Here is a 27364-nt window from a genome sequence, read left to right on the forward strand (position 1 = left end):
CATGTGCAACCACACCTCACTGAACTTTGATCTTAAGTCACACATATATTTACACTCTCAGTCACGTATACAATCCAGCTTTTCTGCAACTCTCTCGCCCAAAAAGCTCCAAGGTTCAGTTGAAGCTCCCTCCTAGCAGGGAGGATTTTTTTTACTACACTCACAGGGCTCATTGAAAGACTTATAATGCAGTGGGCTGCTTCTTGGCTTTGCATTGCAGCGCCGTTGTTTTTGCTCTGCTTTGCTCCAAGTTGTCCCTCTGCTCAGAAATATCCAAAGTGTTGGCATGACAGACGCACTCAGATCCGTCAGAAGCAGCACAGCAGGAAAACGTTCTGTGATCCTTCCTTCAGCAACCAGACAGCAGGTGCTGTCACTCAGGTAATGCAGCTGCTTTTTGGCTTATCTGTTACTCACTGTGTTTTTCCTTCTTATTTTTCATACTACTGTTTGTTATTACATTATGTGGAGTGAGAGAAAACAAGGTCAAGAAATCTTAGTGACTTGGTTTTTGTGATCTGAGCATATAAAGCTACTATTAACTCTTGTGCAGTCACTATTAGACATGAGTTTTGTTACGTGCCAGATATCCTAAGCTCAGTCCTAAGTCACCAGACCTTTACTTGGATATATAATAACCTTGAGCAGACTCATTTCCAACATGCACATGGTCTTCAATATGTATCTCTATGTCGCACACCACACTGTTAAAAAAAAAATCCTAGAAAAACAGTAATATTCGGGCAGCTGGGGCGCCAAAATAATACCATGAAATAACAGAAAATAACTTTCCCATAAAAATACGGTTATTTTCAGTAATGACAATACAGTTTGTTGCCCTAATTTTACATGGGATTTTGCCTTTTTCAAGTGCTTTTAAACATTAAATTAGGAACATTTTAATGTGATCAAACAATGAAATTACCTATAAACAAGGTCAATGAATGTGGCAATATGAATAATAATACTTAAATGTACAGAAATATACAGTTAACAGTTGGTTTAAATAATAATGGATTGCATGCCCTGGGACAGACTGACAGAGGGGAGGCTGCCATATCGCACCATCGGCCCCTCTGGCCATCACCAGTAGGCGGTAGGTGAAGCGTCTTGACCAAGGACACAACGACCGAGAGTGTCCGAGCCGGGGCTCGAACCGGCAACCTTCTGATTACAAGGCGAACTGCCAACTCTTGAGCCACGATCACCCTAAATTATTTGATGATGTAAACAAAGTTTATAGGAATCATGTTATATATTTTTCCATAGCATTACATTTGAATTTAACAGTTCAATCCTTCACATAACGGACAAATATTTGTGCAATCATGATACATTTGTGAATGTATTTTAACAATCTAAATATGCATATGTACAGACAAATACATTTACAAAACAAGGAAATTATGTTTTACTACATTACAGTGATTTTACATTAATTTACATTTGAAATGTGAAATCACAGTCTATTTATGTAAATTTAATGATATTCTAGAAGAACAGAACAAAACTGTAAAATACACAGTAAAATACTTTTATATTAGGACTTTTTCTTACAGTGCACTTTACAGCAAATACTACAGCAGGAACTGCATTTACACCTTGTATAATGATTGATTTGTGGTAATGCATTACTTTAAAGTGGGTCTAGCACCCCTGGAGTTTTCCATTATGTTAATTGCCCCATAGTTGACTGTTCATCTCGCTGTGTCATTACAGAAGTGCAGCTCTGGCTTCTACAGAGAGTGGGCCGGACCGAACAGGGGCCAGTGTGTGCCATGTAGCTGCAACGGGCTCCCCGATGAGTGTGATGAGCGTACAGGGAACTGTGTGGTGGGTGCTGACTCACACATGCACACACAAAAAGACAATCATTACTCAGATACAAGTGATGTCTCTGCTGCTGAGAAACAATATTGTAGCAAATGTCAGTGTTGTAGCATTTGTAGTCACGCTGCTGGGCCAGATGGAAACCATGTTCCTTTTCTTTTGTTTGATCTAACTGGCCCCTAGAAATGTCAGTTCGACACTACAGGAAATCGCTGTGAGCGTTGCAAGGAGGGTTATTTTGGAGATCCGGTGAACAGAACATGTCGTGCCTGTCCATGTCCCTTTACAGAGAACAAGTCAGTATCTGTTTATGTCCTACTCTTCCTGCACAGCTTTCCTTTTCCTTGTTTTGCGTGAATATATAAAGACCTTCACTGTTTGTTTTAGTTTTGCACTGGCCTGCCTCGATGTTGGCTCAGGAGTGGTGGAATGTTTGTGTAAACATGGTTACAGTGGAGTCAGATGTGAGAGGTAACCATACATCATTTGCATCTTCATCTTTGCAGCAAACGCCTCAACCCTCAAACTTATTTACTCTTCTCGTGTTTTTTTCCCCCTTTTAAGATGTGCATTTGGTTATTATGGCAATCCCATGGTGCATGGGGGCATGTGCAAGCCCTGCAACTGCAAGAAGAATGGTTTGAACATGTGTGATTCTCTGACTGGAGGTGACTATTTATGCAATAAAGAAATAAATAATAAGTAATGAATAAATAGATAATTACTCATTGAGAAAAAAAGATCTCAATCCCTTTGTGCCAGAAGTGCACCGATGTTTTCTCCAGGTTCACTTTGCAATGCATCTGTAATGTATAGTCTACAAATACAGGTAGCTGAGGAAATCACCACTCAGTAACATAGAGTGAAAACATTGCTGAAGGACGGTGTCTGTAGTCATTGAGCTGTGAGAGACTAAACATGACCTCCACGGGTACAGAGTGTCTGGTTGCAATTTATTTTGCTTTAATGAAGGTCTGCTTTCAATTCTTCTCATATTCCTCGGGCATGCTCCTCAGCATCTAATTTAATTACATGTTTTCGATGTAATTTTAGTTATTTAATGCATAAAATTTATATTATTGTATATATCCATTTTAAATGAAATGGTATTTATTTATTTATGTATTTTTGGTTGGTTGTTGTTTGTTTGATTTCCTTCAACTTACTTATACTTACTGTATATTTTTGTAGCCTGTATATCCATATATGGATTTGCATACATGGGCTAATATGACAGCTAAAGTGGCCTTCATGTGATGAGATCCAACTTTACTATTTTTTCCTTTCAACAGAGTGCATCACATCTGGTAATAGTAACTGTGGGGATCACTGTCATGGTGAGTCTGTGTTGAAAGTTCATCTTGCAGTCATGTTTTGACGTATAAAACTAAGACCCACTATATTTCATCTCGCCTTTACCGGCAGAGTGTGACAGCTGTACTTACACTTTGCTGGTGGACTCAGAGAAGATGGATGATGATCTGGTTTGGCTGAAACGGCAGCTACAGAACATCAATCATAGTCCTGTATCACGATCTACTCTGAACAACCTGGAGGCTGACATATCTGAAGCAAAGGTAGCGATTCACAGAGGGAATAGGTGTTTTTCTGAGAAAATACACTGCCCTTGAGAATATTTGCTATTTTAGATCATGCAGCAACATTTCTCCAAGTTCAAAGTACTTCTTATCTAATGTTTCTTAGGTACAGATGGGGAGGCGCAATACTGCTGTGAGACTCCTGGATCCAAAGGTTGAACAGCTGGAAGCAGATGTGGCGGCTGACAGATATGACTTGTCTCAACTGAGTGATGAGGTACCTGGAGTGAATTTTCCCGTGCTAATCAAAATGTAACTCATCCAAGAGACTGATAATTTTTCCTTTTTAATTGTAAATGCAAACTCATAGAATACTAGAGGATAGCCAAATAGAATGAAAGACAGAGAACCCACAGGGAGCTTTCCCAGCTCTTTATGTTGGCTTATTATTAAATATATTTAAATATTTTCCAAAATGTTACCAGAACCTTGACATTACATCATATTTGAAGAAGACCTTGGAGTCTGCAAATGAAACGAAGTTAAAGGCAGAAGACCTATTTAAAACAGGAGGTCTTCTCACAACAATACAAGGTACATCTCTGAAATATGAAAATATTTGTGGTTTTATCAGCGTGAAGCTGGAGTGTTCCTAACTTTAATAATTTCTGCTCAGTGATATCAGCTACAAGCAGATCTTTCCTGCCTCTCCTGCCAAAGACTTTGTGACACTTGTTAAGGAAACCAAATTACCTGTTATGTGGGCATCAGGCTCAGCCGTATCATTTAACAGCACTGTCTCTCCTCTTGTCAGATCTGATAAAGCAGCTAACTGAGGCGAAACCTGAAGATTCAGTTTCTCTCTCTGAAAAGGACAAAGGCAGGATGATGGAAGAAGCTCAGCACATCATGCAGGAAATGAGAAAGAGAGGCTGCACTGCTCAGAGGGACAAAGCAGGCAGCGAGCAGGAGAAGGCACATAAATGTTAGAGATCTTTTTTCCTTGAGCATAGAGATTAAAGTATGATTATGAGGAGAGAGAGTGGGGCTGAAAATGGACACATTGGCATTTAGTATTTTAAATACAAACATTGTGTTTCATGTTAAATTATTCCACAAAGACCAACCCCCTTTCACCAGTTGAGAATTCACCAATGTTTTTATATAAAAATGACTGTATAAAGTTTTAATTGACATTTTAAGAAATAACCAACTGGCATGTCCGTTTGCTAAAAATGAAACTGCAGCATATCTGCTGAAATCAAATGGAAATAGGAACAAATACCCACCAATAACTAAAAAGGTGACTACTTTACACACTACAGATGTTCTCTTCTTCCTCTTGTTTACAGTATTTATGCTAGGCTAAGTAGCCAGCACGTACCTTTATACCAAATGGGTCGATACATCCATCTATGCCCAGATAGCAGAATTATTCTCATGAAAACATCAGGCCCAGTATACTTCCTTGGTTTGACCTATACTTCCACATTTGGGGTGATTCTCACTTTAATCCTCCACTCTTGACTGACTGACAGCAAGATTAATCTCTGTGTGCAAATCAAATAGTCTGGATGTGGAGATAGTTTTGACTCCCATAGTGCATGTGACCCAGGCTCTCACTGTTTATTGAACCAGAGCGAACACAAATATGTGGCAGATATACAGTTAGCTCCATAAATATTTGGACAGAGTCGACCTTTTTCCAATTTTAGTTCTGTACTTTACAACAATGATTTCCAACAAAACAACTCATATGCAGTTGAAGTGCAGGCTTTTGGCTTTCATTCAGTAGGTTGAACAAAAAGATATGGAGAGCTCCTCTGACTGCATCTTCACAGGAAAATCTTCCAAATGCAAGCACCACACCTCAAATTAAGTCCAGGCCTTTTATCTGTTTAATTGATAATGACAGTACGAAGAAACTGCCCACACCTTCATCTGATTTGAATGTGGATACCCTCAAATGAAAGCTGAGTCTACACATAATGTCCAAGTCCATGATGTAACTATAATTGGAATATGTTTCAGTAAATGATAAAACCTTGTGTCAGTGTCCAAATATATATGGACATAACTGTAGTGGCAGGAATGCGTCTCAGATCTTTAAACAGAACAGAGGACAAGAACAATCAGCCAAACCATTTCAGAAACACAACTGCAGATTAATAATTTCATAATTAATGAAAATATAATTGTCGAAATCAGAGTTAGAAGACATTCTGTGGCCAATATCAAATAACTCTGATATCTAAATTTTGCAGTGTTAGAACTCATCAGCAACGACATGAAAGCTGCTGCAGAAATGAAACAACTCATCCTGATTCAGAGTGGAGACTCTCTCATGGCCTCCGATTCTGCTATGAGAGAGTTGGGCGAGCTGCTGTTGGATGCAGAGGACAGAGTTGACAGAGCAAGGGGTCTTAACCTCAAGAGTCATACTGCCCTACAGCATCTGCAGGTAATGGGAAATAAAGCCCTCATTGGCCATGTCATACATTTCTGATGACAAACTGTTTTATCTTTCTTCTTTTTCCAGCATCTTAAAGCTCAGCTGGATAAAGAACAAAGCACTCTCCATCCTGTGACTGAAATGACTAAAGATCTGCTAAATAACATTACTGACATCTTGTCGATACTTAAGGAAGTTAAAAAAGTAAGAAGCGGCTTTTTATAACTTCTCAAAAGTATTGGACTTTGCATTAAAGTTTACTGTTTAAATTGCAGGAATTTGAGAAGCGAGCAGCTCAGTTGGATGGTGCCCAGCTGGAACACTTTCAGCAGTTAAACAACAGTTTAATAATAGCAGAGGTGGAAGCTATAGCCCAGGCAGAGGAGCATGCAAAGGAGCTCAAAAGAGCGGTGACAGAATTACAACAGTGAGTGTGAATCCCAAGAACAAATAAAGAAGCAAGGCAGATTTAGATTAGATTGGGCCCCGTTTCTTGTTTAACATAATAGATCCATCTTGGATTTTGTTACAGAGCGCTTCATACCGCTACTAACAGCACTTCACTGGTTAGCCTCCTGGGTATAGGGGCCTATGACAGCAACATTAAGGCAGTAGAAATGGCTGAGAAGGCAGCAAAGGAGTCCAAAAGGGCTGCTGATCAAACCTTAAAGGTAACTTCAGTGCTGTTAGTAAGAGTTATTAAAAAAATCTACGTGTTTATAGAAAATATTAATGCAATATTTGAATGATAAATTAGGATGTGAAGAAGGGAGGTCTGATCAGCAGGTCTGAACAGCTGAAAGATAACTCAAGTCATCTATGGAGGGAAACCAGAGACACTCAAAGTCACCTTAAAAGTCTGTAAAAACAAAACAAATATCAAGACAAATATATTGAGTTTGAATGTGCAAAATGAAAAGGTGTTCTAATTTCTTTTGAACAGCGGTGTCACGTACAGTAAATGCTCACAGGAATCGTGTGAATAAACAAAAGAAAAAAAGAAGATCACTGAGAATCGACGCCTCATCCATCGGTGACAAACTCAAAAAGATCAAAAGAGGTTTGTAGAGCACTTGGAATTGATGCAGATCAGAAAATAAATGTCAAATTAGTTATTGTATCCGCATATGATTGTTTTTCTTTTGTATTTCAGATGACACAGCGGCACTGATAGTGTCTGTGAAAACTGCTGCTTCTGATGCTAACGCTACAGTCAGCAGTGTGAAAGAGAGACTGAGAAATATCAGCGAGGAAGTGGGAAGAATAACTTTAACCAATATCAGTGTGAATATAAATGACATGTTGACAGATGCAGACCAGGCTGGTAAGTGTTGAATGGTGTGCAACTCACATTTACATTTCACACCACATTCTCCTGACTTACCTCTTAAATTCCTTAAACATATTCTTGCAGTTAAAATACAGTCATTTAAAGGTTTTATGTGTTGTTATTTTATCTGCTTAAGTAAAAAGCTTCTACAAAGCACTCCCTGTGATGAGTGACAAGCTCGCAGAAGTCAAGGCTCTTGGTAGGAGGATGTCATCTCACCCAAACATGACAGAAAGCATCCAGAGAATCAAGGACATAATAGAGGAGACAAGAAACTTTGTTAATAGGGTAACATTTTCTTTTTAATTTCATCTTTCCTATTAATTTCTTAATTGACTTGTCAGATTTGATTTAAAGCTGGAACAGCCTCACAGCGTATGACAGTACAGTGTGCATATGAAATGTGTAGCTTGCAGACTGAACCTTATGAAGCTGTCGGCTGTGTCTGCAGTTTTCCTCATGGTTCTTTGCAGGTATTTCTTTTCTCTTTTTCTAAGTCAAAGCACTGTTTTAGTTTAGACTCAACATTCTGATAGCAATGCTGTGTGTAGCAGCTGCGTTTAGTGTGACAAAGTGTTGGACAAAGTTGAGAGTTTATATCCCGGTCATTGAAACTAGTGATGGGAAAGATTCTGGCATTTAACATGTGTAAGAATGATTATTCTGTAGCACATCATGACGGCAGCTGCCAGTTTCCTTGTGCTGCTGTTTCATTCTTATTACTGGTTATCCTAGCTCTCTTTTATTAAATACAAACTAGGTAAATAAGATTTATGTGAACTTCAATAGTGACTTTAGACTTAACAATGAAAAATGATATTTTAATAAATAAAAATATTTGTTAGGTCGCTATATAATAATTTCCTACTTTTTCTTACTCACCTTTTCAGAAGTTTATTTAATAGAAATTAATTCTAAACTATATGCTGTATAATAGGTGATAAGAAACAATTGCAACTGATGATAGAGAAAGTTGTACACATGACATTTTATGAAGTGTACCAAATTCTTTGTTGACCTAGAGCAGATATTTTTTTTTATAATTTAATGGTTAATATTGACTTTATAAACTGGTCTGTAAATATTGTTTGGATTGCTAATATAAAGTTGATTATGTCACTTTTTAAAATTAGAGATGTATTGGTGGTCTGATATTAGCAGCTGTTATTAGCTATTAATATTAATTATGAAGACCCATGCATAAAAAAACATTTGGGAAATTTGTTTATGTCTGAAAAAAAAATCACAATAATAATATTTTTATAATCCCTGAATATCTTTATTGCTTAATGCTACTTACAGTTTAAGTATCATTAGAAACTTAAGCTGTTTCTAAATGCTTTGTAATGCATACATAATTACTTAGGTGAGTGCAATTCACAATTATTAAATTACTTTTCAGTAAATGCTTTGTTATTTTTTTATGATGATTCTATTAAAATCTACAACTTCCAAAGTAACCTTATTAGCATAAATATAACTATCAGCAGATGTAATAAGTGACATTTTTTTCAGGAGAGAGGTCCAAAATCCAGATATTTAATATCAGGGAAGAGGTGATGCACACTCAGGTGCAGGGTTAGGCAAAAACTGAAAGAAAACAGACTGATATGATGCGAAAGATATGATTAAAGATTCCTTTATTTCCTTTATTTATCCTTTATAAGTTGAGAAATTAGCACTGCCAAAATGTAAAAATTCACAGTATTGCATTGCTTTCATTAATAAATGCAATATAAGAAAATCAAATAAGGCCAAATAATAAAGGCCAAACAAATACACAAAAGTGAATAAAAAAAACAAACTAAAAAAATTCAACATCCAACATTTGAACAAAAAATAAAAAAAACTTTAAAATAATAAAAATGAATACAAAAAAATAAATAAATAAAATCATGTCACAAAAAATTTAATTAAATGCTTGACTCCAAGAGATTAAAAGACCATGTGGCAACAGAAAAATGAAGAACAGGTGGGACATATGCTGGAGCGAGTGATTAACTAGTTGAATAAAAGTGGCACAGAAAATAGAGGGAAGCAGGATGTTATTAACGATCACAAAGAAAACATTATTCAATAAAACAGGAAGTAACTCAAACAGGAGTATTAACAATACGAGCAAAAACAATAATACAAACTTTTGATCTAATTACAAGATATTTACCATTTTTTAATGATTGTTAATGTAAAGTGTTACCTGTTATTACCGAGACAGATATTTTATTATGTTTGCAGTTTACTTTTCAAGTCAAGGGACGATCATTTATTTCACACATTAAAGCACAACAGACACTGACAAAAGTGCTGCACAACAATCGATACAACAATTAGGAAAACATAATTATAAAAATTACAAAAGCAATAAGACTAAAGCAAGTATTTCAAAGCAAACTTAAAAACATAATTAGAAATAATCAAAGATATGTTATCCTGTTTACAGAAAGACACAGTTGAAAGTCAGAACTAAAAAGGCTGAAGAGAAGAAGTGAGGTTTTAGTCAAGATATGAAAACTGTTAGTGAGGCGCACGACCTGATCTGAAGGATGAGGCTGTTCTAGAGTTTTGGATTAGCTACTTGGCAAAACTAACAAGTCACCTATGTATCCAGCAAGAAGTATAAAGCTGTATCATCTCAGAGAGATACGTTGGGGAAAGCCCATGCAGGCATTTATAAATGACAAAACTCCAGAGACAGCCAGTAAAAGAAGGCTAAGATTAGTCAAATTTGATCATGTTTCATCCACCAATTAGGAGTCTAGCAGCAGCATTTTAGGCTAAATGCAACTGTAATAATGTCTTACTTAATCTGGTATATAAAGAACTGCAGTGATCCAGCCTGAATATGATGAAAGGTTATTAAAGGTTAATAAACTAAACAAGAGGTTTGACTTTCATTATTAAAAGAAACTAGCTATAGACAGATTTGACAGATTTAATCGGTCCTTAATTTCAGAGAGGAATCATAATTTACACCAGGTTTCTTTACATGATATTAAGGTATGACGCCTGAGACAGAATAGGGGCTTTAATCGACCCCTGTGGTACTCCACGGGTCAAAGTGGACGCTTTAGAACAAATCCTAATGGAAAAAGAACCGTTAATCAGATATGACTTTAATCAGTTTGGAGCAGTGCCATTGATACACTACACTGCTGAAGATAGGAAATTAATATTTCATGATTCACTGTATCAAATGCAGCAGTAAGATCAAGTAATATAAGAACAGATGAGTGATCAGCATTGACAATATAAAAGAGTCATTATAAACTCTCAAAAGTACTAATATATTGCTTAAGGCTGTTTCAAATTAACACATTATATATTAAGTGCTATGTAAGCACTATCCAAAGACAATTCATTTGGCCTTGGAGTGTGCAGAGATTATCTTCAGTATTTTCCTTGTTTTTGGTGAAAGGAGGACAGGGCATGATAGCTGGATTGTATTTTGGCTTGATTCATAGACAAAGCTGAAAGTATTTTCCCCTTCTGATTAGGAGTAACAAGGCTGCCAGCTATGGGAAACTAAATTTTTCCAAGAAGTTGTACAGCCAAGACTGATATCTGTTGTCTGGAGGATCAACCAGGTTACAGGGTCAGCTACATGCGACTGCTCTCAGGAGGTTTTAGATAATCTGCTGAACACAATATGGCCTTAAATGCTGGTGCCGAGTCAAAAAGCTAATATACTTGGTTACATTTTTTTGACCTTTCAGAAATAAACAGACTTTACCAGCTAGAATTACTACTTGGATGGTGACATTACAATTATTTACATGTGGGAAGCTGCTTCATTTAGTGACTCTGATGCAAACATTCACGTTGGAAATACCAAAAAAAAACAGAACTTCTGCTTGAGTTGGTGGACCAAAAATAGAACTCAAAGTAGTGCAAACCTATTTCCATTACCCCTAATTTGTAAAAATAAAATAATAAATTTATGAACACAAATAGTTTATTTTTTAAAAACACATAAATCATCTGTTTTTATGACACACACAATTTCTACCGTCTCTTGTCACAGCTCTCTCTTGGCACCACTTTCAATGGAAAGAGTCACATTGAGCTTCACCCTCCAAGAGACCTTGAGGACATTAAAGCGTTTACAGCTGTCGATCTTCTCCTCAATCGCCATCACAAAACCCCGGCTAAGTCTGATGTGAGACGAAAGCGACACCAGGATGAACACAGAGATGCCAACCTGTTCGTTTTCTACCTGGGTAGCAAGAATGTGAGCGTGCATGCCGGCCTACACAGGAAGCATGATGTAGTTTGTGTCTTTCTTTTTTGTTTTTAATATACCTTACGTTTCTTTTATTACATTTCTAGGCTTCTGGAGACTACATTGGAATGGCTATCAGAAACACTGTGTTGGTTTGTGTCTATAAGTTGGGTGGAGTGGTTCATGAGATAGAAACCAGCCAAATAACACTCGGAAGCGTGAACTCCTCAGCCGTTGACAGAGTTATCTTCCACAGGTACTGAGTACATATGGTAGAAGTGTATTTCAAAACGAACATGGATTTGCTAGCTGAAAGTTTACATGATGTCACCAACACGTTTCTTATCTTCGTGCCAACAATTCCTGCAGGGTTTACCAGGACGCTGAAGTGAACGTCACAAAGAACTTCACGTCAAAGGAGCGTGTCAGTCTCCCTCCTAAACGTAACCTCCCAAACACAATGACAGGCGTCTTTGACTTGGATCCAGGCAGTGTCGTTTTCTACGTGGGGGGCTATCCCGATTACTTCGCTGTAATAAGTCTCTGCTTTCATTTCATCCTGCCTGCAAATTTATAGTGTTTAAAAGGGTGGAGAGTAGAAAGACGACTCAAAGCCAATTCAAACTCATTTAATAAGCTTGTGTAAAATTGTAAACGTTGCAATAGCAATGATAACTTTTGTATAACACACAAGCAAGCACACAGAAAGTTTAGACATAAGCCTAAACTGTGTCTTTCATTTGTTTAGCCAAAGATAATTGGTTTTAAATAAAGGAAAAGCTAACATATAAAAACTAGTTTCCAGCACACACAGCTTCAGTTGACTTGTAGATATATATATATATATATATTTGTGGAAATAGGGTTCCATAGACTGCATAAATGACACACAACAGTCTTATTCAGAAACTGAAATTGAACAATTTAGTGAGAAAGGTACTTTTTGTGAAGAAGTTGAAATACAAAGTCCCTATCACAGTCTATCATCATCCTTTTGTGGGAATGGGTTAATGAAAAATAGCTTAGAGCTTCTGAGCCCTAGAGAACAGGAGTTCAACAAAATCATTTGCATTAGTAAATGACATGTTCACTTTTTCAGTCCAATTTTCAGTCCTTTTTTTGTTCTCATAGCCTCCAGTGGAGCTGCGTTACCCCAAGTACAGAGGAGCCATAAAACTCTCCTACCTGAATGATAATCCTGTCTGCCTTTTTAACTTCAAACATGCTGTCAATATGGATGCAAAACAGCTCACTGTGAAGTAAGCATAAAACCAAAAATTAAAAATAAAGGTTGGACATTGTGTTGACTAGAAAAGGTCAAATAATGATTAAATTATGTGTTTAGGATTGCACAGGAAGAGGTGTCTGATTATTATGAAGGAAGAGGTTACCGCATGGCGTTCATAAAGGATCCTGACTGGAAAAAGAGGCGACTGTTCAGATTTCACACAAACAGCCGAGAAACAAATGCCTTGTTATTCTACATTGGAAACAATGTAGGATTTTAATTTTTCAATAGATGCTTGAAGCACTTGTATAACTGCATGTTTAACAAAGAAACAAACAAAAAGATTTAAAATCGATGTGTTTCTTCTGTTTTAGGAGTCCTTTTTCTGTGTGTTTGTGGAGAGAGGCTTCCTTGTGCTACAAGGTCAACAAGCTGACAGAGAGATTAGACTTCGGAGTGCTGAAAGAGTGTCTCTGTTTGTAAGAACAACAATACAATTAGTTACTTTAAAAAACTTGAAAGTCTTTTTGTTAAATTCATGCCTTTCTAAGCATATGCTTCCTGTTTCAGGACACACAGTTTGCAATTGCCATTGCAGACAAATTCATTGTGTACTATGGGCAAAAGACGGTCTCCACAGATCACATTCAAACAGACTACATCAGTTATTACATTGGGGGTCTTCCAGCAGAGCTCAGAGAGAGGTAATGCAACACACGATGCTTTTAAAATCATGTCAAACTCAGCTTCCTCTGGGAGGGAAACAAATAATTCCCCACTGAAAGACTCATGACCATGACTATATGACATATAAATGCCAGTGCCAATGTGTGTGTTGAGTAGTCTAGAAGAAAACAGTATCAGCTAATCAAACTGACCTTTTCTACGGGCCTGTCTGCCTTTGAATCTCAGGCACAACATCACAGCTGCACCGCTCAGGGGATGCGTGGATAACCTGAAAGCAGATGCTGAGATTGTCGAGTACAACAGGACAATAGGTGTCAGCTGTGGATGTCCAGTCTCCTCACTGGTAATTTACCGCAAATATGTTCACAAATCTGCATTAAAATTTCTCTCAGATGATCAGAGGATAGACTTTTTGAAATGTTTTTTTTTTATAAATAAAAGATGGACTTAACCGCAGAGTCTGAGTAGTGAAGCCAGTGCAGAAGTGCACGGCACCTGCCTGGTTTCTAATGCAGGGCAGGGGGTAATTCTCCTTAGTCAGACTTTAGAAAAGTTTATGAGAAATTGTACCTACTTCTCACTTCATTTTAGCACTTCAAGAACTTGTTGTTTTGATAACTTTGTGTCTTATATAATAACGCAGAGTGTTCCTTTTTAAAATTATAGCTCAATTAAGTATCTAAGTATGAGAATTGATGCCTGTGCAGCGGTGCTTCAAATGTGCCTAGTTTCTAATGCACAGCAGGAGGAAAACTCCTCGTTAGTGTGTTTGTACCTGCTCGTGCAAATGTACTTATTTCTCACTTTTAGATCTCAGTACCCCATCAAATTGTTGCCTTATTAACTTTGTGTCTTATGTAATATAGCAGCGTGTTCTTTTTGAAAATTATGGCCCCATTAAGTGTAAAATAGATGTTTAATTGAGGCGCTTCACGGCAAGATACCTTGTGATTGACAAACCCCTTATCACAGTTTTCCAGTCAGAGACACCCCTCACTTAACAAATCCATGAACCGTGATGAACCAATCGTTATTGTGAAGAATAATCATGAAGTCAGTAGCATGATGTGGCCAATATTAGCTATCACACCTACCTGGAAATACCAGGGGAAAAAAGACTGTAGCAGCAGTTTGTTTCTTACATTCATATTAAAATAATATAACTGTCACGGGCTTAAATTAGTTGCCAGTGGTTACTCATTAAGGCTATAGCAGTGTATTCAACTTCAACAATAGTGCGCTTTATTACTTAAAAAGTTAACTTTTCATTTGTAAGTGGAAAAATGTGACATTTCCTATTTCAAATGTCAATCTCTGTCTAGCTTTAAAGCACTAAATGAATAGCCTGTAGACACAGGGGTCTAATACTGGTGTGTTTCTGGCTTGTGTATAGGGTGTTCGTGCAGCTACATTGAATTCGGCTCTTTCTGTGGATTCTCTGTTTTCCTGGGACAAACAGCCAGTGAGAGTCTCGTTAGGTTTCAGGACCACAGGCAAGCGGGGCGTTGTTCTGAAGAGCGGCTCTCAGGTAAATCTTGTGTGCCACACTTTTTGATTTAAAAGAAAATCAAAAGGAAAAGATCAAGATGGCTTTAGTAGTACTCTCACTGCAGGGCTCCGAAACTGTCCACAACCTCCAGTTGTCCCTGGATGATGGTTTTGTGGTTTTTCATAGTTTTAATTATATCCTGAGGTCAAATGAAAGGTATAATGATGGAGTCTGGCATTACGTGTCTGCAGTGGGGAAGCCATCAGGGTAAGATCTGTCAGCTTTTTGCTGATACCTGGATTTTATTGCAATTAAAATTTAAAATCAGCACATCGCTAATGTTGTCGTGATTTTCTCAGGCTGCTGCTTAGCATTGACAATGTAAATGTGAGTCCGGCAGATTCAGACCAAATCAGCATGCAAAGAGGAAAATTCAAAGGCTGCATTGCTAATCTTTATACAAGCAGGTTTGTTATGCATTCTTTCAGTTGCTTCATAATATATCTCACAATATATATATCTGTTTATTACAATAACATGATTCAATTTTGATGAAACAAAATCTCCTCATTTCACACAGGCCGAGTATTTTACCTGCTGATCTAAGCTCATTATCGCAAACTGGAGATATTATCTTTGATCAGTGCAGTCAGCCTCCCCCACCGCACTCCACAATGAAAAGGCCCCAGACGCACAACCTTGTAAGCACATCAAACTATTATTTTTTCAGCTCCCCTATTGCTGCTCTTTTATTGCTTGGATAATGACATAGTAACAGCAGTCATTTTTCTGCTGTGTGTCAGATTACGACTCCAGCTGGCAGTCAATGTAGACCCCAGAGAGCATACCAACTCTATGAGAAAGACAGCTGGGTCAGTTACAACCTTCCACAAGAAAACCTTAATTATAGGTAAAATACTAAAACCTGAAAATTATAATGGCATTTTCCATGACTGGTTTGGTTTGGTAACCTTTAGAGTGCCTTGTCAAACCTTTATCCAGCTGTGTATTCATTCATAAACATTAAAGGGACTTTGTTCTTGTTCTCATGTGTCTCAGGCCTCACTTCTCTCTTGATATCAATACCAAATCGTCCAAAGGGCTCATCCTCCATGTCGCAGGAAGAGGAGCCGTCCCCCTCCTGGCTCTGTACATGGCCAACGGCAAGATCAAGATGTCACTTGGTCAAAACAGAATCATCCAGCACAAGGAGAAGAGCAATGATGGCAACTGGCATAGAGTTTGTAACCAAGTCTCATTACAAATATTAAGTGATAAAAGCAGCAAAGCTCTAAACATTGGACTCCTGATTTTAAAGGAACAGTTGCAGATATATGGGAATTTTGGTTGCTTATCTCACATAGATTTTATCAGCAGTAGGATAAAAGAAGAAAACTAGAAAACCAGCAAAATGCAAGTGAGACTAATCGGCTTGAACAAAGAAGCAAAAGAAACACAAACACTAAGAAACATGAGGGAGGAGATGATATCTCTAAAGAGGAGATCAATGGAACAAAAAAGGTAACCAAAACTAAAAGAATAAACAAAAAAATAAATAAAAAAAAATAATAAAGAAAAACAATAACTAATATTACTACTGTTGGCAGCTGGGCAGCAGGTGTCTTTCATTAGAGCAAACAAATATAACCTTTAATGCAGTCCTCACACTTTTGTTCTCGTTTTGTTCTTATAGCAGCACCAATTAAGCTTTGATTGGATGACAAAATTAACAACAAAAAAAAACAATTTGTTTTTTGTTGTTCCTGAGTGTCTCACAGGCAGAGAAAATATATATTATTCTTCTCAAGAAGTAAATATATTTATTTCCCTAAACAACGGGCAGTGCCAAAATGAAGCGTTAAGGATTTAAATGGTACAGAAAATAAAATTACTGATATCAGAAAGCTTCCAATGGGATTTCAAACACCACTAACAAGAAATATATATACAAAACATATAAAATACATAAAAAATTACATAATGGAATTGATTTTTGAAAGTTTGTTGGAGCATAAATGGAAAGCAGGAGGAACAACTAATTTCTAAATCCCTTTTATCATTTGTATTTATTTTAAGCACAACTTAAGAATAAATCTAAATTTATTTCTATTTCTGTCTGGCTTCATATGCACAAATTTGTAGAATTTACAAAGTGCATGTATTTCTACCAGACAGATCACTCTCCTGGTTAGAAACGCAGAGTTTAAGAGTTTAAAGCATAGGTGTCAAACTCTGGCCCGCGGGCCAAATTTGGCCCCCAGCCTAATTACATTTGGCCCACAGCCTAATTACATTTGGCCTGCGAAGCCATACCAAATTACTATTAGAGCTGGCCTACTGGTATTATACAGCTAATATATATATTGTTTAGTATTAAGCTTTGCTTGTTCCATAGTCAGTTTTCCAGCAAAACTTATTTGAGTCCATAAGAAAAGATTCATTCTTATATCTGGAGGAAGATTTTTTTTTTCAATAAATATTAATGTTAGCCCGCGACTTTGTTCCAGTTTTGAATTTTGGTCCACTGTGTATTTGAGTTTGACAGCCCTGCCATAAGTCATTGTTGATTTTGTCTTCACTCTCCATCCCCTGCCAAGCTGCACCTGTGATTCTGCGGCTGCTCGCTGATGAGCTGACAGATAAGATCTTTTCTTATCCTCTGCATCCTTACCCTATCACCTCTGCCTCCCACAGGGCGCCAGCCTGCCCTGTTGAAACACTATTTTTTTTCAGTGTTTCAACTGAAAAAATAGAATGCCATTGATCAAAAATAGAATGCCTTTGATCCAAAGTAGAATGCCTTTGATCCATTGTGATGTCATCATCTGGCTGAGAGACAAAACCCTTAAATAGGAGCTTTGCTCTGTTAAACTTTGCTGCTCAACGGACCTTGACCTGACAGTAAGCAAACCCTTTTGGAGAGTTTTGAGAGAATTTCGCGTTACTTAGCAATTCACTGACCAAGCCGACACATTTCACCATGTCAGCTAACCCATCCTTCCGCTCAAATGAGCTTGGAATAGTTAAAGGGAGCATTTTGGGAAACCACTATAAGGTAGAGGCTTTCCTTGGAGAAGGGGGCTTTGGTATTGTAGCCAAATGTCGTAATACCATGACCAACCGAGCTGTGGCTATTAAAGTGAACAAGAGCGACCCTGATATTCTGCAACAGGCAAAACTGGAACTTTTCATCCTGGAGCAGCTGAGAAGGTTGGATCCAGATGCCGCCAACATTGTTAAATGGAACGGCTTTTTCCACGATGGAGAGCGGGTTTGCTTAAAGTTCGAACTCCTTGATCAATGCCTGTGGGACTATATAGGGGACCGTAAAAACCAGGGTCTCCCCATAAGCGAAGTCAGGCCAATTTTAGGTCAGCTCACAAATGCTCTGTCCCACCTGGGTTCTGTGGGAATAGTGCACGCTGACCTCAAACCTGGAAACATCATGGTTGTAAACCGCCATGAGTCTCCCATCAAAGTCAAACTTATAGACTTTGGCCTCGCATGTCCTGCGTCTGCAGTGATGCCTGGTGACCGTGTGGGGACGGTTGGTTATAGTGCACCTGAAGTTATGCTTGGCCTTCCTTACAATGAAGCAAGTGACATGTGGTCTCTGGGGCTGGTGGCTGTGGAGCTTGGTACAGGGGTGCCACTCTACCCTGGAAATGAAGACTATGATGTTTTGAAATTCATCATAGAGACTCAGGGTCAGCCACCAGATCATGTTCTAGACTCTGGCGTGTACACTGAAGACTATTTCATTGAAAACAACTACAACCAACAGCGCTGGACATTTAAGACTGACCAACAATTTCAGTACGACACAGGATATGAGTCCCTGGAGACAAGATACATAAAACTGACGCGTCTCGATGACCTCGAACAAGTAATGATGTTTAGAAGAGGACCTGAAAATGGCCAACGTTTGTTTGTAAGCTTAATTAAACAGATGCTGGCCTTGGATGCAAACCAGCGCATAACACCGTCGGAGGTTCTCCGGCATCCCTTTTTCAACCCTAAGAGTTCCCCTTGCATTGACATGAGTGCTGAAAGACCACAAAACCCGGTGGTCTTTCAGCACCCTTCAAACTTGAAATGCAAGAGATCAGAGAAAATCAACTGCAGTTTTCAAAACTCGGTTGAATTTTCTCAGCAAGTATTCATCCACACATCAGCCAGCCCATCCTTCAGCTCAGATGAGCTTGAAATAGTTGAAGGGAGCATTTTGGGAAACCACTACAAGGTAGAGGCTTTCCTCGGAGAAGGGGGCTTTGGCATTGTAGCCAAATGTCGTGATACCAAAACCAACCAAGCTGTGGCTATTAAGGTGAACAAGAACCGCACTGATATTTTGCAACAGGCAAAAAAGGAAATTTTCATCCTGGAGCAGCTGAGAAGGTTGGATCCAGATGCCGCAAACATTGTTCAATGGAACGGCTTTTTCCTTGACAGAGAGCAAGTTTGCCTGAAATTTGAACTCCTTGATCAATGCCTGTGGGACTACATAGGGGACCCGAATAACCGGCGTCTCCCCATAAGCGAAGTCAGGCCAATTTTAGGTCAACTCACAAATGCTCTGTCCCACCTGGGTTCTTTGGGAATAGTGCACGCTGACCTCAAACCTGGAAACATCATGGTTGTAAATCGCTATGAGTCTCCAGTCAAAGTCAGACTTATAGACTTTGGCCTCGCATGTCCTGCGTCTGCAGTGATGCCTGGTGACCGTGTGGGGACAGTTGGTTATAGTGCACCTGAGGTTATGCTTGGCCTTCCTTATAACGAAGCATGTGACATGTGGTCTCCGGGGGTGGTGGCTGTGGAGCTTGTTACAGGGGTGCCACTCTACCCTGGAAAAAAATATTATGATGTTTTGAAATTCATCATAGAGACTCAGGGTCAGCCACCAGATCATGTTCTCGATCCTGGCGTGTACACTGAAGACTATTTCACAAAAGACAACTACAAATACAACCAACAACGCTGGACATTTAAGACCGCCCAACAATTTAAATACGAGACAGGATATGAATCTTTGGAGACAAGATACATAAAACTTAAATGTCTGGATGACCTCGAACAAATAATGATGTTTAGACAAGGACCAGAAGATGGCCAACGCTTATTTGTCAGCCTAATTAAAGAGATGTTGGCCTTGGATGCACAACAGCGGATAACACCCTCTCAGGTTCTACGGCATCCCTTTTTCAACCCTGGCCTCTCCAACAGGTTCCCAAGTATCAACATTGAAAAACCATACAGAGTCAATCTCCAGCATGGCATCTTCCACCCTGGACAAAAGTGATAAAAACACAAACTGGGGATGGAAAAGGATATTAACAGCAAATTACACTGGAAATATTAATTAAGCTGCTCCAATAATTATCACTTTGGCTTTTTTTTTTTTTTTTTAATTTTCACTCCCCCCACCCCAACCAGTCGCGGCAGATGACTGTCCCTTCCTGAGCCTGGTTCTGTCGAAGGTTTCTTCCTTTTTAAAGGGAGTTTTTCCTTCCCACTGTCGCTAAATGCTTGCTCATAGGGAATCTTCTGATTGCTGGGGTGGCCAAAACTCTAGGGGAACTAGCAATTCTTGTGAAAATTAAAAAAAAAACCAGCCTACCAATATTCAAAGCAGAGCAGCGGACAACTTACCATCACATCAGTCCTTTAATCCGACCTAAAACACCATGTTTACAGAAATAAATTCCATACAAATTGGAACTAAATTGTTGTGTTTGATTGTTTATAAATATATAGTGCTACCCTTCAGCATCCTAGTAGACATACCTGTGTTATAAATGTGAAACTCCTCCGATTTTCAGAAAAGTTGACCTCTGACCTTGAAGTCAAGGTCACTGAGATTTAAGCTTCACAGAGATTTTCAGTAGATGCGACCATGGTATTGATTTGAAAAATCTACACAATCAATTCAATTCAATTCAATTCAATTCAATTTTATTTATATAGCGCCAAATCACAACAAATGTCGCCTCAAGGCGCTTCATAGATACAGAGAAAAGCCCAACAATCATATGACCCCCTATGAGCAAGCACTTTGGCGACAGTGGGAAGGAAAAACTCCCTTTTAACAGGAAGAAACCTCCGGCAGAACCAGGCTCAGGGAGGGGCGGCCATCTGCTGCGACCGGTTGGGGTGAGAGAAGGAAGACAGGATAAAGACATGCTGTGGAAGAGAGACAGAGATTAATAACAGATACGATTCAATACAGAGAGGTCTGTTAATACATAGTGAGTGAGAAAGGTGACTGGAAAGGAAAAACTCAATGCATCATGGGAATCCCCCGGCAGCCTACATCTATTGCAGCATAACTAAGGGAGGATTCAGGGTCACCTGGTCCAGCCCTAACTATATGCTTTAGCAAAAAGGAAAGTTTTAAGCCTAATCTTAAAAGTAGAGATAGTGTCTGTCTCCCGAATCCAAACTGGAAGCTGGTTCCACAGAAGAGGGGCCTGAAAACTGAAGGCTCTCCCTCCCATTCTACTTTTAAATACTCTAGGAACAACAAGTAGGCCTGCAGAGCGAGAGCGAAGTGCTCTAATAGGGTGATATGGTACTACAAGGTCATTAAGATAAGATGGGGCCTGATTATTTAAGACCTTGTATGTGAGGAGCAGGATTTTGAATTCAATTCTGGATTTAACAGGAAGCCAATGAAGGGAAGCCAAAACAGGAGAAATATGCTCTCTCTTTCTAGTCCCTGTCAGCACTCTTGCTGCAGCATTTTGGATTAACTGAAGGCTTTTCAGTGAGTTTTTTGGACATCCTGATAATAATGAATTGCAGTAGTCCAGCCTGGAAGTAATAAATGCATGAACTAGGTTTTCAGCGTCACTCTGAGACAGGATATTTCTAATTTTAGAGATGTTGCGCAAATGGAAGAACGCAGTCTTACATATTTGTTTAATATGTGCGTTGAAGGACATATCCTGGTCAAAAATGACTCCAAGGTTCCTCACAGTGTTACTGGAGGCCAAGGTAATGCCATCCAGAGTAAGAATCTGGTTAGATACCATATTTCTAAGCTTTTCAGCGCCGAGTACAATGACCTCAGTTTTATCTGAGTTGAGAAGCAGAAAGTTAGTGGCCATCCAAGTCTTTATATCTTTAAGACATTCCTGCAGTTTAACTAATTGGTGTGTGTTATCTGGCTTCATGGACAGATAGAGCTGGGTGTCATCTGCATAGCAGTGAAAATGTATGCTATGTCTTCTAATGATGCTGCCTAGGGGAAGCATGTATAATGTAAACAGAATTGGTCCTAGCACTGAACCCTGTGGAACTCCATAATTAACCTCAGTGTGTGAAGAGGACTCTCCATTTACATGCACAAATTGGAGTCTATTAGATAGATATGATACAAACCACTGCAGCGCAATACCTGTAATACCTACAGCATGTTCTAATCGCTCTAATAGAATATTATGGTCAACAGTATCGAATGCTGCACTAAGGTCAAGAAGGACAAGCACAGAGATGAGTCCACTGTCAGAGGCCATAAGAAGATCATTTGTAACCTTCACTAAAGCTGTTTCTGTGCTGTGATGAGCTCTGAAACCTGACTGAAACTCTTCAAATAAACCATTCCTCTGCAGATGATCTGTTAGCTGTTTGACAACTACTCTTTCAAGGATTTTTGATATGAAAGGAAGGTTGGAGATTGGCCTATAATTAGCTAAGACTGCTGGGTCTAGAGATGGCTTTTTGAGTAAAGGTTTAACTGCAGCCACCTTGAAGGCCTGTGGTACATAGCCGATTATTAGAGATAGGTTGATCATATATAAGATCGAAGAATTAATCAATGGCAGAACTTCTTTGAGCAGTTTTGTAGGAATGGGGTCTAAAAGACACGTTGATGGTTTGGAGGAAGTAATTATTGACGTTAACTCAGAAAGATCGATTGGAAAAAAAGAGTCTAACTTAACATCAATGGAACTACGAGTAGCTGTAGATAATATTACATCTGTGGGATGATTATTGGTAATTTTTTCTCTAATGATAAAAATTTTATTTGTGAAGAAGTTCATGAAGTCATCACTAGTTAACGTTAAAGGGATGGTTGGCTCAAAAGAGCTCTGACTTTTTGTCAGCCTGGCTACAGTGCTGAAGAGAAACCTGGGGTTGTTCTTATTTTCTTCAATCAGTGATGAGTAGTAAGCTGTTCTGGCTTTGCGGAGGGCTTTCTTATAAAGCAACAAACTATTTCTCCAGGCTAAATGATGATCCTCTAAATTTGTGACACGCCATTTCCTCTCCAGATTACGAGTCATCTGCTTTAGGGTACGTGTTTGAGAATTATACCACGGGGTCCGGTACTTCTGATTAGAGACCTTAGTTTTCACTGGAGCTACAGTATCCAGAGTCGTACGTAGTGAGGAGGTGAAATTATTAACAAGATAATCGACCTCTGTTGGGGTAGCGTTCAGATAGCTGCTCTGCTCTGTGTTGGTACAGGGCATTGACGATGATAACAGTGGCTGGATTATATTCTTAAACTTAGTTACAGCGCTTTCAGAAAGACATCTACTTTGATAAAGTCCACTCTCCACTGCTGCGTAATCAATTATTGTAAATGTAAATGTTATCAAGAAATGATCAGACAGGAGAGGGTTTTCAGGAAACACTGTTAAATGTTCAGTTTCTATGCCATATGTTAAAACAAGATCTAGAGTGTGATTAAAGTGGTGGGTGGGTTCTTTTACATTTTGAGAGAAACCAATTGAGAAACCAATCACAAACTTACCAAATTACTATTAGAGCTGGCAAAACTTATTTGAGTCCATAAGAAAAGATTCATTCTTATATCTGGAGGAAGATTTTTTTTCAATAAATATTAATGTTAGCCCGCGACTTTGTTCCAGTTTTGAATTTTGGCCCACTGTGTATTTGAGTTTGACACCCCTGGTTTAAAGCATCAGTAATGACTGTCTTGATCTTTTTTTTTCAGCAAGAACAATCGGGACATAACTCTTAATATGCAGGGAAAAAATGCAGTAATTATTTTCTCATATCTGTGTGTCATATCACAGTGATGATGAAGTTATATTCTGTGGATGGCTGAGTTTGTTTGCGTGTGCGCAGGTTGAGTTCAGCGTGGAGAACAGCACTTTTCATCTTCTGGTTGATGGGATCCGTGTGACTGATGGCCGCTTACCAAACAATGAGGGATCATCTTTAGACCTGCACAACCCTGTGTATCTGGGAGCTGATACAAAAAGCAAAAACACTAAAGTCTGTATCAGACTCAAGCTATGGCAAATATTTTCCCACATCTTTTTGTTTGCACACTGACCGGCTTCTCTTTTCTCTTCCTGTCCTTTATCAGGGACACAACATCCCCACAGACAGCATTATCAGCTGTATAAGGGAATTCAAAATGAATGATGTATTTGTTGGTGCAGCTGAGGTGAGCCACAAAGCCTTACCGTGCTTTGATGGGCTTGCAGAGGAAGGGACGTACTTTGGTGGCGGTCACATCGTCTTAGGTTTGGCCTTGTATTTCAAAAATCTTGATGCTGCTGATGCGTTTCAATCATCCGCACACTCATAAAGAACATTTCTATTCCAGATAACTACTTCACCGTTGGCTCGCACTTTTTGTTGTCCTTCAAGCTGCGCCCTCAACACCTCACGGGTCTTCTCTTCCACGTTCAAAGTGATAAGACCAGCCTTAATGTGTTCTTAATGGAAAACAAGGTAAAAACCTCTCGCTCTTGTGACAGCTAATTGGGTAGCAATTCAAAAGAAAAGCTGCATGAGATGACAAAATATGTTATGTTTTACCAGGTGGGCGTCAAAGCAAATGATGGTAATGGAGCTGTTAGTGTCTCAGTAACACCTCGTAAAAGCCTCTGTGATGGAAAATTTCACGAGGTTACAGGTAGGACATCATGTATTAAAAACATCCAAGAACGTGAGTCACATGTTGATAGTTATGTTTTTAAAATTCTTCTGTTATTGTTGTTTCTCAGTCTCCAAAAAAAGGAACGCATTCCAACTAGTGGTTGACTCCGTGTCCAAGGAGAAAGCAGGCCCCAAATCCACATCATATTCAACGGCCCTGGAATCGCTTCACATTGGGGGTAAATCCATGAACCGCTGGGCATTATATCTTTCAGAGAGTATCAGCTTTTTGTCGTATAATCTGATCAGAATCTCTTTGTGCTTTTTCCTTTCCTGAATTAGGGACAACAAATCACAATGGAGCCCCTGTGCCTTCACCTTTTGTGGGCTGCTTGCAAAATGTGAAGATTAATGGAAAGCTGGTTGCATTTGAGAAAGCCTCCAGAGTGGTCGGTCCAGTGAGCATCAACAGATGCCCCGCGAACTAATGAAATACATCATTATAAACAGGGATGGGAATAGTAAACCTAGTTAGGCTGAAATCAAGCAACAATTTTTCCAATCTAACGGAATTGTATTTCTCTAAGCTTCAGGTCCTTTTTTCCACCACGGGAATGTTTTCCTCACATTTGCTCATTACAAAGCAATGATGCCAAACTCATGATAGCGAGTTGTAAATCACCTGAAAGCTTATTTTCTACTCTCCCTACACTGTTCCAGACTCATTAATATTAAAATAGTCGCCCTGAAGCTGAAAACCTGTTACGGTCTAGTTTTATTTCCTCACAGAACACTGATAAGGTGAGAAAACTGATAGACTCACTTCAATGCAGCCACAACACCATCTAAGAGCACAACAGCAAAATTTGCCATAAATTTAGCAGTGAATTTTAAACAAATCCACCCCATCTATTAGCTGCGCTAATCACCCCGCCCCACAGCAAGAAGGTCTTGGGTTTGAATCCAGCAGACTCTGTGGCTGTTCCCCATGGAGTGTGCATGCTCTCCCCATGTCTGTGTGGGTTCTCACCAGGTACTTTGTCTTGTCACACATTCCAAAGGCATCCATGTTATGTTAATTGTTCATTCTAAATTGGCTGCAGGTGTGAGTGTGAATGGATGTTTATCTATCTGCGTTAGCTCTGTGACGGATTTGTGATCTGTCCACAGTGTAAAACACCTCTCACCCAATGACACCTGCGATAAGCTCCGGCATTACCATGACCCTGACTTCCATACACTGAAGAAAATAGATGAATGAATTTTAAACATCTGATATATTTATCTCTTGCAATATCAGTCGCTTAACATTAACACAAAACTTTATTAATCAGTATAGCAACAGACAGAATCCATAAGAAACAGCAGCAGTTCATTCCTGTGTTTAAAATTAAGGTAACGCACCTTACTCATACTAATAGCCTTAATTCTGCCCTACATTTGACCAATAGATGGAGTGCTTCCCTTCATGTAATGCGAGCTGTTAGTTCACATTTACTCTCAGCTGGTGATGGCAGCAAAACTTGAAGGTGTCAAGGTTCAAGTGAATGACACAGCTGGACTAATGGTCACTTGGCTGCCTCCAAAAAAGAGAATATAAACTGTTACAACAGCTATAAACATGTTTACAGACTTGTAGAAAAGACAGTTCTATCCTCAACATTTAATTAAAGTAACTGTATGGGGGTACGATTTATTAAATATCCATCTATTCAGATTCTGTTGAGGCCTAGCATTAGATGCGTGTGTTCACTTTATTTACAGGTGGCTGTGGACCATCACTGTAGAAAGTTTTATCTCTGCTCAAGTTGAAACACTGAACTGGACTGCACTGTATCTGTGCAGTATCAAAAATCTTCATTTTTGCTGAGTAAAATTATTTTCTAGCTGATAACTTACCACTTCGCCCTCATGTCTAAATATGGATATTCTGGCTCAAAACGCAATCACAGTGGCCAAACTGCCATCACTGAGGCTTTGCTCATGGTTTAAATCAATCTATGTCTTCAGCAGTCAGAAAAATATAAAAACAAATAATAAAAAAAATCATATTAGTCAGTTCTTAATGTATCTTTATAAGGTTGAGACTAATACAGAAAATCTACAGTGGGTTTTGTTCTGTAATCTTTTTTCCTTCACAAAGCAAAATACAGGAGAAAATAATCACAATCCACATTAGACGAGCAGTGGGTTTTTGAGTGCAACGCGAGTCCAGAGCGAATGTAAATAACACGATGAGGTCACTGACGGCTGGATTTATGGAAAGTATATACAGATATACAACTGGAGACAAAACACTATTATGAATATTTAAAAGAAGACAGGTGGACAGTAAAAATCACAAACCCTATCCACTGTGCTAAAAGTCCATTTTAAAGAAAAACCTCTTTAAGTAAATGCAAATGCTATACTGTCAAACATTTTCTGCACAGCTTCATCTCCATAAAGTAATTTAAGGCCACACTGTTTAAGTACACTTTTTTCATATTGCTTGGTCTTGTAATTTTCCAATAAAAACAGTTCATGCTTTGTGCAGAGAAAGTCCTTTAATAAATGTCCGGCATCTGGCTGTAGGCCCTGTTCCAGTATCCACCACAGAAGAGCCAGTCCTGGGAACTGGTGTGGGGATTTTGCCCCTGTTGAAACCACCTAAAATACACATGACAGAAAGATCAGCATTCATAGATCCCAGCAGGGCGAGCCAAAACTGAATACAAACAAGAGAAAGTG

General features: G+C 38.8%; 2 protein-coding genes across 4 annotated transcripts in view; one reads left to right on the forward strand and one right to left on the reverse strand.

Moving 5' to 3' along the window:
- Window positions 1–34: 34 nt before the first annotated feature.
- Window positions 35–25122, forward strand: lama3 (laminin, alpha 3). Its single transcript, XM_085150687.1, has 38 exons — window positions 35–381; window positions 1720–1833; window positions 2014–2126; window positions 2218–2301; window positions 2395–2498; window positions 3123–3167; window positions 3256–3407; window positions 3535–3645; window positions 3854–3962; window positions 4183–4353; window positions 5633–5829; window positions 5908–6024; window positions 6096–6247; window positions 6353–6491; window positions 6578–6677; window positions 6764–6880; window positions 6974–7144; window positions 7287–7438; window positions 11172–11378; window positions 11477–11625; window positions 11739–11901; window positions 12501–12628; window positions 12715–12865; window positions 12972–13076; window positions 13168–13301; window positions 13510–13627; window positions 14678–14812; window positions 14898–15040; window positions 15133–15240; window positions 15354–15474; window positions 15577–15683; window positions 15833–16013; window positions 23873–24022; window positions 24117–24276; window positions 24360–24487; window positions 24578–24671; window positions 24763–24873; window positions 24977–25122. Exons 1-38 carry the CDS (start codon window positions 187–189, stop codon window positions 25120–25122), a joined length of 5082 nt encoding a protein of 1693 aa, XP_085006813.1. The 5' UTR covers window positions 35–186.
- osbpl1a (oxysterol binding protein-like 1A) overlaps window positions 23673–27364 on the reverse strand; it is a 35509-nt gene continuing 31817 nt past the window's right edge. For all 3 annotated transcript variants that reach the window (XM_085150691.1, XM_085150690.1, XM_085150688.1), the window contains one exon: window positions 23673–27283. In XM_085150691.1, coding sequence (XP_085006817.1) covers window positions 27181–27283 — 103 coding nt within the window. In that variant the 3' untranslated portion in view covers window positions 23673–27180. The remainder of the gene's footprint in view (window positions 27284–27364) is intronic.

This window comes from Neolamprologus multifasciatus, chromosome 23 (genome assembly GCF_963576455.1).
Source record: "Neolamprologus multifasciatus chromosome 23, fNeoMul1.2, whole genome shotgun sequence".
Classification (NCBI taxonomy): domain Eukaryota; kingdom Metazoa; phylum Chordata; class Actinopteri; order Cichliformes; family Cichlidae; genus Neolamprologus; species Neolamprologus multifasciatus.

What these genes read in the sequence shown, in the direction of transcription:
- lama3 (XM_085150687.1), top strand. Translation starts at nt 187, where the DNA reads ATGCAGTGGGCTGCTTCTTGGCTTTGCATTGCAGCGCCGTTGTTTTTG. An exon ending in TGTCCCTTTACAGAGAACAA is followed by an intron (nt 2,127 to 2,217) that starts GTCAGTATCTGT and finishes TGTTTGTTTTAG; the next exon opens with TTTTGCACTGGCCTGCCTCG. An exon ending in CTGACATATCTGAAGCAAAG is followed by an intron (nt 3,408 to 3,534) that starts GTAGCGATTCAC and finishes AATGTTTCTTAG; the next exon opens with GTACAGATGGGGAGGCGCAA.